The following is a 12,380-nucleotide window of genomic DNA, read 5'->3' on the forward strand; positions in this document are numbered from 1 at the left end:
AAAAATGAAACTGCAGCTTCCTAATCCCAGCCCCTGACCTATTACCTGAGGTCCCTGAGGCAGGCCCAGGAATCTGTACAGGGTCTGCGGGTTTCTCCAGGTGGCATCCCTTCTGTCTCTAGGCTCTAGGAAGGTCTGTGGCTGTGGCTGTGGCTGTGGCCCCTTCGTGCTCCAGGCACCCCAGCACCACATTCTCCCTCTCTCAGCTTCCATGCTTATGTGACGTGTACCTTCACAGCCATAATCCTCTCTTTGAGAGCCTAAATTAGACCTTACTATGGTGATTTCTTAATTTCATTTATTTATTTATTTATTTATTTTTTGAAGCGGATTCTTGCTCTGTTGCCCAGGCTGGAGTGCAGTGGCACAATCTCGGCTCACTGCAACCTCTGCCTCCTGGGTTCAAGTGATTCTCCTGCCTCAGCCTTCCCAATAGCTGGGATTACAGGCATGTGCCATCATGCCCGGCTCATTTTTGTATTTTTAGTACAGATGGAGTTTCACCATGTTGGCCAGGCTGTCTGGCACTCCTGACCTCAGGTGATCTGCCCGCCTCAGCCTCCCAAAGTGTTAGGATTACAGGTGTGAGCCACTGCACCCAGCCAATTTTGTTTATTTTTGTGCAAGGTTTAGTATTGGACTCTGCCCACAACTAAAGCCCAATAAAACTTGCTGATATGCTCTACGGGAGTTTCCTAGAATCTGTCATGTGAGATTTCGGCTTAGTGTGTTTGCTTCTGTCACACACCAGTCTCAACCTTTACCAAAACAAAAAAATCCACTTTGATTTTTAGATTCAGGGGGTGCATGTGCAGGTTTGTTTTTATGGGTACACTGCATGGTGCTGAGATTTGAGGCTCGAATGATCCCGTCACCCAGTTAGTACCCAATGGGGAGTTTGTCCGTCCTCGGCCCCTCCCTCTGTCCACCCTCTTGTGGTCCTCAGTGTCTGCTGTTCCATCTTTAAGTCCCAACCTTCTTTTTGAGTGTGAACCTCCTGTTCAGCCACTGGCTCAAGGGGCGACCTTTGCCAGTGTAGGGCACTGAGCTGGGTGTGCTCTGAGGTCTCTGCTCTGTCACCTTACCTGACCTCAGGCAAGACCACAACCAGAATCTTGAAGACCTTAATTGGTGGCTCCTAAAAGCCAATTTAAACACTGGGGTATCCAGCGACATTTGTTAAAAGTAGATTCCTGATTCCTACCCCAGACCCACTGAGTTGGTCCTAGGAGACATGAGTTAAGATTTTCTTTCTTTTTTTTTTTTGAGACGGAGTCTTGTTCTGTAGCCCAGGCACAATCTCGGCTCACTGCAACCTCCGCCTTCTGGGTCACGGTTCAAGCAATTTTCCTGCCTCAGCCTCCGAAGTAAGTGGGATTACAAGCACATGCCACCATGCCCAGCTAGTTTTTGTATTTTTAATAGAGACAGGGTTTCACCATGTTGACCAGGCTAGTCTTAAACTCCTAACCTTGCGATCCACCTGCCTCAGCCTCCCAAAGTGCTGAGATTACAGGCTTGAGTCACTGTGCCCATCATGAGTTAAGATTTTCAAAAGCTTTCCAGGTGATCCTGAGGCTCTGGCAAGTATGTAAAATACTGTACTGTCCAAGCTCATCTAAATATTCTGTTGCACACACACACAGAGAGTCTATGTTTATGTTCTTTATCTGAGATCCTGCCACACACATCAGTGTGAGTAATCATGGAGGCAGGAGCGGCAGTTCTTTGATGAGGCTGCTCTATGTTGTACCTGCAAAATCTCAGCTCAAGAGCAGGTCCCACTAATGTTAGCCCAATTCTAACGCCAGCACAAGAGCTTATTTGGAAATGATTTTCATAACTACAACAGACACCTCAGTGTCCTGCCGATGGCCTGGGCATCTGCCATTTCTGGGCACACCTGTCCAGGTGGCGACTGCCCACGCTGCACCTCTGCCTGAGGGGTTTCCTGCTGATCCCAGTCTGTCTGCACAAGGCAGGCAGAAGTGCTGGGAATGGAGAATCACAGCCACCCAGGAGCAGCTGGCAGCCAGTGACTCACCCCAGCTCCTGGAGGGGCAGGATGACGCCAAGTGTGTGCCGACTGTCTCCCTGCATTGCACAGAAGGACTGGACTCTAGTTGCCCACCACGTAACTGGCTGAGTAGCTCCCCCTGGACTGGATCCTACCCCTCCCTGCCTCACATCTTTGTTCCAGCATAGGTTCTTCCCAGGATCACCTCTCAAATAAACTACTTGTACTGGAATTTTTGTTTCAGGTTCTGTTTCTGGGAAAACCCAAATTAAAAATTTTTTTTTTTGAGATGGAGTCTCATTCTGTTGCTGAGGCTGGAGTACAGTGGCTTAATCTTGGCTCACTGCAACCTCCACATCCTGGGTTCCAGCCTCTCGAGCTGCTGGGACTACAAGTGCATGCCACCGTGTCCGGCTAGTTTTTTGTATTTTTAGTAGAGATGGGGGTTTCACCATGCTGGCCAGGCTGGTCTCGAACTCCTGACCTCAAGTGATCTGCCCGCCTCGGCCTCCCAAAGTGCTGAGATTACAGGCCTAAGCCACTGCCCCCAGCCCAAATTAAATTTTTTTTTTAAAGTTTACTTTGCCCACAATAATGAAAACATGAAGGTGGGCCAGTTGAAAGAATAAAAATCTTCCTCCCTAAAGCAGGTAGTGCTTTGTTTCTGTTTTTTTCTATGTTGGCATCCGTTTGTGTTAGGTTTGCTCAGGTGGATGCTATGATCCTCTGTAGATGGTTTTGTCTCCTGCTCTAACCGTTGTCCTCATGCTGCCATGAATCCTTGGTCAGGATGACTTTACTGGCTTCATGGTTGGGTTGTTCTGACTTGGCTGTGACCAACCGATGCTGTGTCTGCCCCTTGTCCTTGCAGGCATTCGTCCCTACAAATGCAATGTCTGCAATAAAGCTTTCACTCAGCGCTGCTCCCTGGAGTCCCACCTGAAGAAAATCCACGGGGTGCAGCAGCAGTACGCCTATAAGCAACGGCGGGACAAGCTCTATGTCTGCGAGGATTGTGGCTACACGGGCCCCACCCAGGAGGAACTGTACCTGCACGTGAACAGTGCCCACCCGGGCAGCTCGTTTCTCAAAAAGACATCTAAAAAACTGGCGGCCCTTTTGCAGGGCAAGCTGACATCCATACAGCAGGAGAATACCAGCCTGAGTGAGGAGGAGGAGAGGAAGTGAGAAGGAAGAGGAGGACAGACGTTCAGGCTGCCATGTATGTCTACGTGGAGTTTTGGCTTTCAGCGTCCCCCACCCCATTGGCTCTTCTTAATTAGAAGTGTCCAGTTCACCTCTGTGTCCTTTTGGAACATCAGCAATCGGATCCCTTCCAAGATTGTCAGTTACCGTAGTGCCATCAGGCCCTGTAACCCGTGTCCTGTCTGGTGCACCTGCTCACATTCACCAAAGTTTGTTTTCCACGATCCTGATAGCCAAGAACTCCGTGCGGGACTTTTTTTTTTTCCAAGGATTTTCACACATGGAGGGAGAGGTATTTCTTAGAGCAATCATTTTATGGTGCCTTGAAATAAAAATACTTCTACTTGAAATGCTGTTTAAGCAAGGAAAATGAATTTTGTTATTCTGAAAGAGTTTACAGAAATTATTTTAATAAATGAAATGTTCTTGTGAAGCTTTCAAAGGCAAAGTGGAACATTGACCCACAGCTCTCTGTTTAGAGCTTATTGTGTGATGTTTCGTTTCAGGTTATTGAGATGGGGAGGTTGATTATGTTGTATTAATGGTGTGGGTTTGAAGAAGCAGATCATTCTCTCTCTCTTTTTTTTTTTTCTTTTGTTTTCGAGGCCAGTTCTCACTCTGTCTCCCAGGCTGGAGTGCAGTGGTGTGATCATGGCTCACTGCAACCTTGACCTCCCAGGCTCAGGTGATCCTCTCCCACTTCAGCCTCCCAAGTGGCTAGGACTACAGGTGTGTGCCACTATGCCCAGCTAATTTTTGTGTTTTTTTTGTAGAGATGGGGTTTTGCTATGTTGTCCAGGCTGGGAATCAAATCTTGAGTGTTGGGTGGAAGAACAAACGGCTGATTAGAAAAATCTGCACTAAGGGGCTGGCTCACGCAGGCTGGTGGGCAGAGACGCCTGGGGTGGCATGGCGGGGAACTCAACTCTAGGGTCTCTTTTTATGGGCCTGGTCACTTTCTCTGTAGAGGTCTTGGCTTTCTGCGGTTAGGATGCGCTGGCTGAAGCCTCTTCTCCCTCCCTTGAATGGGCTCTGGGGCCGACCCTGGAGCATGAGAAATGCTAACTCCTCACTTGCAGGAGGGATAACAGCGTCAGGAGTTTCCTCAGGGTGTGTGACAACTGAGTACAGTGACCTCTGCTACCTCCATCTCCCCACCTTGGAGGCCTGTGTCAGAGCCATGGAAGGTGAGACTCTGATAGGGCAAAATGTGGGCAGCTGGTCATGGCGGGAGGGGAGGAGGTTTCCTCATCCTGCCTGCCTTGGGGTATTTGCCACAGGCTGGGAGCTGCTACCTGAATTGAGTAGGAAGTTCAGATCATCTACACCCCCATCACCTACACCGCATCACCTATACCCCAGTCACCTACACCCAGATCACCTACACCCTGATCACCTACACCCCAGTCACCTACACCCTGATCACCTATACCTTCGTCACCTACACCCGATGACCTACACTTGATCACCTACACCCCAACCATCAACACCCCATCACCCACACATCGATCACATTGACCCCGATCACCTCCACCCCATCACCTACACCTCATCACCTATACCCTGGTCACCTACACCCCATCACCTATACCCCAATCATCTGCACCCTGATGACCTACACCCCAATCACCTACACCCTGATCATCTACACCTTCATCATCTACACCCCATCACCTACACCCCAATCATCTGTACCCTGATCACCTACACTCTGATCACCTACACCCTGATCATCTACACCTTCATCATCTACACCCCATCACCTACACCCCAATCATCTGTACCCTGATCACCTACACTCTGATCACCTACACCCTGATCATCTACACCTTCATCATCTACACCCCATCATCTACACCTCAATCATCTGTACCCTGATCACCTACACCCTGATCACCTACACCCTGATCATCTACACCTTCATCATCTACACCCCATCACCTACACCCCAATCATCTGTACCCTGATCACCTACACCCTGATTACCTACACCCTGATCATCTACACCTTCATCTACACCCCATCACCTACACCCCAATCATCTGTACCCTGATCACCTACACTCTGATTACCTACACCCCATCACCTACACCCCGTTGTCTTTTCTTGCCCACTCCTGGGCACCACCTGGGCCACTCCTTGGTCTAGGGAAACATTGCTAGCCCCTTGTCTTGTTTCCTCCCTCTCCGCTTCCTCTCCTCTTCTTTCCTTTCCCCTCCCTCCTTTCCTTCCACCTTCTCTCCTTCTCTCCCACATTGTGCGCCAGGCATTATGCCAAGATCTGGACATTTTAAGTGGCATATTCTACGGCTTGAGCCAACATTTCTCTTCCAATTCAGTGCTTTTGTTGCAGAAGGAAAGGAAACAAACCCTTTTTGGGCAGTGAGCTAGGTAGCCCTCACTGGGCAGGTGTTTTCTGGGAGAATCCTCAGAGCACCCCTGGGGTCACAACCCTGTTTCCATGAGTAGATGAGGCAACTGCAGAGGCTGTTTTCTGGAGGTCGGAGGCAGAGGCCGGGAATCCTGAGTCTAGTCAGAATGCCTCAATTTCCCTCTCTCCTCACCCTATCTTCAGAAAAGAAAGCAAAGGCTTCAGGCTGGACTGGAACCATGCAGAGGCAGGTATGAGACCAGGGCTGACTGGGCAGCGGGGGGAGGTCCTCACCTCTCTGCTGCTTGGACTGGCAAGGTTCAGGGGCCATGGGGCCCTGCCCTGCCTCCTCTGAAGCTCCAGGTTCCTGGGATGAGGCTGTAGCACAAAACAATCTAAATGGCCCCATTCAGGCAGCAGCAGCAGGGGTTGAACCTGGCACTCAAGTATCACAGGTGCAGCCTCCCAGGACAGCCAGCGCCAAGCTCAATCCTGACTCCAGAGAGCAGAGTACTAACATTGTATTTTCTCCTAGCACCTGCCGCGGAGGAGACTGGCTGGAAGGTGGTTGATTTGCTTTCTTCTTGGTTATCTGGGTCATGTAGACCACAAAAGTGAGCATTCTTAGCAAGGAATATCCAAATGACAGGACTGGGGCAGCCGGCCTGTGCCTGTTTTGCACAGGGAATTGTGAACCAGTTGACGTTCTCTTTAGGGTCAGGTTTTTACTAAGCAGAGCTCTTGGTTGCAAGGGACAGAAACCCAGTGTAAAACAACTTTAGCAGAAAAGGGAATGTAGCAGCTGAAAAGCCTAGGGTCGGTCCAGTCCCAGGGGTGGCCAGATCTGGTGCTTACGTGATGTCATCCTCTCTTACCTCTGTCTCCGTCTTTTAGCTCAATTTCCCCAATGGTGGCTTCTTTCTCGGGCTGGCACAAATGGAGGCTGGATGGCCACCCACAGCTCTGGACTTCTGCCTCACAGTGCAGTTACCCAGTAGGAGGGTTTCTCTTTCAGGCTAAGATCTTGGGCGGATTTGGCTCTGTGGCCCACCCTCAACTAATTAGTGTGCCCTGGGAGATGTGCAGCTCTCTAGACCAGACCTACACCCCTCTCCCGCTGAACTGAGTGGAAAGAGCACAGGTCAGCTACACCCCTGGTCTGGGAGCAGTGAGACAGGGGTTGCCCAGCAGAAAATCAGGATGCCGTGGCCGGAAGAGGAAATGGACATTGGGCAGCTATGCTAGTTAAGTTAAGGCATGACTGGGCCAGGCACAGTGGTTCACACCTGTAATCTCAGTACTTTGGGAGGCCAAGGTGGACAGATGACTTAAGGTTAGGAGTTCAAAACCAACCTGACCAACATGGCAAAATCCCATGTCTACTAAAAATACAAAAATCAGCCAGGCATGGTGGTGGGTGCCTGTAATCCCAGCTACTCAGGAGGCTGAGGCAGGAGAATCGCTTGAACCTAGGAGGCAGAGGTTGCAGTGAGCCAAGATGGTGCCTCTGCACTCCAGCCTGGCGACAGAGCAAGACTCCATCTCTAAAAAAAAAAAAATATTGGGCATGGCTGCTGTAACAAAGATTCCCAACACACCTATGGCTTAAAGAACAGAGAGCATTGTTTCTCATGTAGTAGTTCTGGGTTGGGGGTTCTCCTCCATGCCATCACTTAGGGGCCCAGAGTTCTCCCTTGTGTTGCTCTGCCATGCCCTAAGACAATGTCATCATATGCCTGGTAGAAGCTGAGCAGACAATGTCATCATCGTATGCATGGCCGAAGCTGCATAGACAAGGTCATCGTATGCGTGGTAGAAGCTTTGTAGACAATGTCATCCTGTGCGTGGCCGAAGCTGCATAGACAAGGTCATCGTATGCGTGGTAGAAGCTTTGTAGACAATGTCATCCTGTGCGTGGCCGAAGCTGCATAGACAAGGTCATCGTATGCGTGGTAGAAGCTGTGTAGACAATGTCATCCTGTGCGTGGCCGAAGCTGCATAGACAATGTCATCGTATGCGTGGTAGAAGCTGAGCAGACAATGTCATCCTGTGCGTGGTAGAAGCTGGGTAGACAATGTCATCCTGTGCGTGGTAGAAGCTGGGCAGACAATGTCATCCTGTGCGTGGTAGAAGCTGGGCAGACAATGTCATCCTGTGCGTGGTAGAAGCTGGGCAGACAATGTCATCCTGTGCGTGGTAGAAGCTGGGTAGACAATGTCATCCTGTGCGTGGTAGAAGCTGGGCAGACAATGTCATCCTGTGCGTGGTAGAAGCTGGGTAGACAATGTCATCGTATGCGTGGTAGAAGCTGGGTAGACAATGTCATCCTGTGCATGGTAGAAGCTGGGTAGACAATGTCATCTGAGCAGACAATGTCATCCTGTGCGTGGTACAAGCTGGTTAGACAATGTCATACTGTGCGTGGTAGAAGCTGGGTAGACAATGTCATCCTGTGCGTGGTAGAAGCTGGGTAGACAATGTCATCGTATGCGTGGTAGAAGCTGAGCAGACAACGTCATCCTGTGCGTGGTAGAAGCTGCATAGACAATGTCATCGTATGCGTGGTAGAAGCTGGGCAGACAACGTCATCCTGTGCGTGGTAGAAGCTGGGCAGACAACGTCATCCTGTGCGTGGTAGAAGCTGGGCAGACAATGTCATCGTATGCGTGGTAGAAGCTGGGCAGACAATGTCATCCTGTGCGTGGTAGAAGCTGGGTAGACAATGTCATCCTGTGCGTGGTAGAAGCTGGGCAGACAATGTCATCGTATGCGTGGTAGAAGCTGGGCAGACAATGTCATCCTGTGTGTGGTAGAAGCTGGGTAGACAATGTCATCCTGTGCGTGGTAGAAGCTCAGTTTCTAAGGGTCTCAGCTGGTAGGAGAGTTGTCTTGAAGAAGCAAATCTTGAGTGTTGGGTGGAAGAACAAACTACTGATTGGAAAAACCTGCACTGAGGGTCTCGCTCACGCAGGCTGGTGGGCAGAGGCACCTGGGGGTGACTTGGCAGGAAGCTTAACTCTTTGGGCTCTTTTTAAGGCCCTGGTCTCTCTTTTTTCATGTATTTTCGGTTCTTCCAGAAGCCAGTTCTGAGGCAAGGATTAAAGTGCAAGTGGATTGCTTAGGAAGTGATCCCAGGAAGTATCTGCAGGGCATTGGGGAGGGTGACAGGAAGTAAAGTGCCCATGTGGGGAAGAGAATCAAGGAAGTTACTGCTGTGGGTAACTGGTGCTTAATCGCCCTGGGGCCCTCCGGGAGGCAGTACAGCATGCGCCTGAGAGTTAGCCCACTGTGGATGCATAGGACACTGTTCTCAACTCTCCATCCATCACTGGTTGAAGGCTGCTGACATTGGAGCCCTTCCAACTTGCCCTGCGCACTGGCCAAGCATGCTTCCTATGCCAGGAAAATCCCCAGAAGTTAGCCGCAAGCAGCCTTCAGCACATACAACTGAAAGCTGGCAAAACAGGGCGAGATGATGGTTGTGTCTGGTGCGGGTGTGGAAGGGTCACAGCCCCTTCCTGAAGACACTGGCCTGGGTGTGGCCTTTCCATTCCCATTCCATAGGGAGAATTTAGTCATATTAACTAGAGGGGTGGAAAAAAGCAGTCCTCTCAGCCACAACACTTTTGTGCAGCAGAATGGGGACGGATTATGGTGGATGACTGGCAGGCAAAACCCACTGACACCCACTCTAGCCTTTTTTGCTCCCTCCTCCTTCCAACCCTATTTGCAGGTCCTGGTCTCAGCCAGTTGCCAGGAAATCCAGCCACAGTACCCAAGATCATGACTTAGGGTTCTCAGGCTGGCAGCCCTGGAGCCTTGGGTCTGAAGGTGGTGGAGATGGAGACCCATGAGGTATTAACCTGTACCGAGTCCACCCAGCACTGTCTGCTTTGGTTTGGTGTTAGTTTAGCACCGTGTGGATATGCTGACGCTCGTGCTAGTCAGAAGTGCCTACTGGTCATTCATTTCGGAGAAAGGGATCTGTTATCAATCAGTGTAATTTATTTTGTGAACGTCGTAAGTTGGGCCTAGAATCAGAGTCTGAGACAAGGATTCTAGGGTAAGTGATTTATTGAGGGAAGCTCTCAGGAGAAACCAAGAAGGAGATGAGGGAAGTGAGGTACAGCAGAGGAAGAAACTAGGCAAAGATGCGGGGTTGGCCAGCGTGCAACCTCGGCCTGATCCCAGGCAGCTCTGGAGTGTGAATGGCACCACCAAAGTCATCCCACCTTGAGGCAAGGAGGGCCGTCATCAGCTGTAGGCTGCTCCTGGTTGGGGAAGGCATAACCACCAGGCATTTTCGGCAGCAGCAACTGTGAGCTGTTTAGCAGTCAATGCTCTGAGCAGCTGCAGGCTGGCTCTCTAGAGGTCTCCAAGCAGGGGAAGAGAGAAATCACAGGGATGAATTCTTAGGGGTGAAGAAGATTGAGGTCCACAGAATCTGGCTACAGCCCTCTGGAACATTTGCATTTTGATAAAGGACTTGCTTTTGGAGCTAAGGAGTGAATCGTTTATTGCAAATTATGAGGCATTTTCAGAAGAAATAAAATAATATATAAAAATGTATACAAAGAAAAGTCATATCTGCAAACGAGTCCCGTGTCTGTGAAGCCTCTCCTCTACCATTGTAGTTAACCACTGTTACTGGCTTCTCCTGTCACTCTCCTGACTTTCTTTCCCCATATAAAAGCAAACATGAATGTGTGTATTCTTGCTGTCCACTGTTTCTTCTTCTTTTGGCATTTTAATTAGCAGATAGCATGCTATACATACCATTTGGCACCTTGCATTTTTCTTTTTTATTTTTTTAAGTTTTAAATCTTAATTTTTGTGGGTACATAGTAGGTGTATATGCATTTTCTTTTAATAGTACAATAGTTCTTTCCGAAATAGTACAAAAAAGTGTTCTCATACAAAAAAATTAGCTGGGTGTGGTGGTGTGTGCCTGTAATCCCAGCTACTTGGGAGGCTGAGGCAAGAGAATCTCTTGAACCCGGGAGGCAGAGGTTGCAGTGAGCTGAGATCGTACAACTGCACTCCAGCCTGGGCGACAGAGTGAGACTCCATCTCAAAAAAAAAAGAAGAAAAAAAAAAAGAAGGGTTCTCATTCTTTACAGCTATCTGGTATTGTGTTCTATGGATGTGCCGTAATTTAGCTTACCAGTCTTCTACCGATGGACAGTAACATTGTTTCCAATGTTTTTGCTACTATGGAGAATGCTACAGTGAGTAACTTTATACATGTCATTTCATATAGGTGCAAATGTATCTGTGGGATAAATTCCGAGAAATGCAGTTGTTAGAGCTAACAATTTCATACACTTGAGGGTCATTTGTAGTTCCTCCTTCTGTGAACTGCCTTAATGCCCATTTTTCCCCTGGGTGTTGGTCTTTTTCTCTGCTTAACTTCTAAGAGCTTGGGTTTTTTTTCAAACCATATTGGGAAGTTTGGCCCTTTATGATGTAAGTTGCTGATTTTCATGATGTTGATAGATATGGCCCAATTATCCTACACGGAGGTTGTATCGTTTGTGACGTGTGAGAGTGCCCGTGACCTCACCATCTTGCCAGTGTTGTCTTGCTATGGTTTCAGATGTTTGCCAATCTGATATAGAAGAAACAGTTTTTTGGTATAGTTTTATTTTATATTTTTGTTATATGTGAGAGAGAGTGAATTTTTTAACTATGATTAAGGGCCATTTGTACAGTCTATGGGTGTGGGATTGGTTCCAGGACCACCACAGATGCCAAAATCCACAGATGCTCAAGTCCCTAATATAAAATGGTGTAGTATTGGCCAGGCGCTATGGCTCATACCTGTCATCCCAGCACTCTGGGAGGCCAAGGCAGGCAGATCACTTGAGCTCAGGAGATCGAGACCAGCCTGGGCAACATGGGAAAACCCTACCTCTACCAAAAATAAAGAACATTTCCAGGCTTGGTGGCACAGGCGTGTAGTCTCAGCTACTTGGGGGGCTGAGGTGGGAGGATCACTCGAACCTCAGAGGCAGAGGTTGCAATGAGCCAAGATCACGCCAGTATACGCCTCCAGCCTGGAGGAGAGAATGAGAACCCATCTAAAAAAAAAAAGCTGTAGTATTTGCATAAAACCTATGTACATCCTTCCATATATATATATATATAAAGATAAGATGAGGTCTCAGTATGCTGCCCAGTCTTGTCTCAAACTCCTGAGCTCAAGTGATCCTCCCACCCCAGCCTCCCAACTTGTTGGCATTATAGGCATAAGCCACCACACCCAGCCCTTCCATATACTTTAAATCATCTCTAGATTACTTATAATACTAAATACTATGTAAATAGTAGTTATGCTTTTTAAAAATTTACATTATTTTTATTAGGTTTTTTCCTTTTTTTTTTTTTATAGGGTCTCATTCTGTTGTCCAGGTTGGAGTACAGTGGCATAATCTCAGCTCACTGCAGCCTTGACCTCCCAGGCTCAGATGATCCTCCTACCTCAGCCTCATGAGAAGTTGGGACTATAAGCATATGCCATTATGCTCAGTTAATATTTTGTAGAGACAGGATCTCACTATGTTACCCAGGCTGGTCTCAGTGGGTGGCCCTCCAGCTCGGCCTCCCAAAGTGCTACGATTACAGACATGAGCCACTGCTCCTGGCCCCAAATATTTTCAACCCATGGTTGGTTGAATCCACAATGTAGAATTCTCAGATATAGGGGACTGACTTTATACTTCCCTCTTCTGTGAACTGCCTGCCTGAATGTCCATTTTTCCACTGAGTTTCTGCCTAGCTTGTCT

The 12,380-nt window shown here is 48.6% G+C and overlaps 1 protein-coding gene across 4 annotated transcripts in view; it reads left to right on the top strand.

Moving 5' to 3' along the window:
- OVOL2 (ovo like zinc finger 2) overlaps positions 1-12,380 on the top strand; it is a 61,736-nt gene that overhangs the window by 30,791 nt on the left and 18,565 nt on the right. For 2 of the 4 annotated variants that reach the window (XR_010342917.1, XM_064376734.1), the window contains exon 4: positions 2,889-3,239. Coding sequence is in view for 3 of the 4 variants with exons in the window: in XM_064376734.1 (XP_064232804.1) it covers positions 2,889-3,205 (317 nt within the window). In the remaining variant the exon portion in view is untranslated. Of the gene's footprint in view, positions 1-2,888; positions 3,739-12,380 lie in introns of those variants that run through there. The other 2 variants (XM_064376705.1, XM_064376720.1) reach the window with 1 other exon arrangement.

This window comes from Aotus nancymaae, unplaced genomic scaffold, assembly GCF_030222135.1.
Source record: "Aotus nancymaae isolate 86718 unplaced genomic scaffold, 86718_ANA_hifiasm-v0.15.2.pri h1tg000001l, whole genome shotgun sequence".
Lineage (NCBI taxonomy): Eukaryota > Metazoa > Chordata > Mammalia > Primates > Aotidae > Aotus > Aotus nancymaae.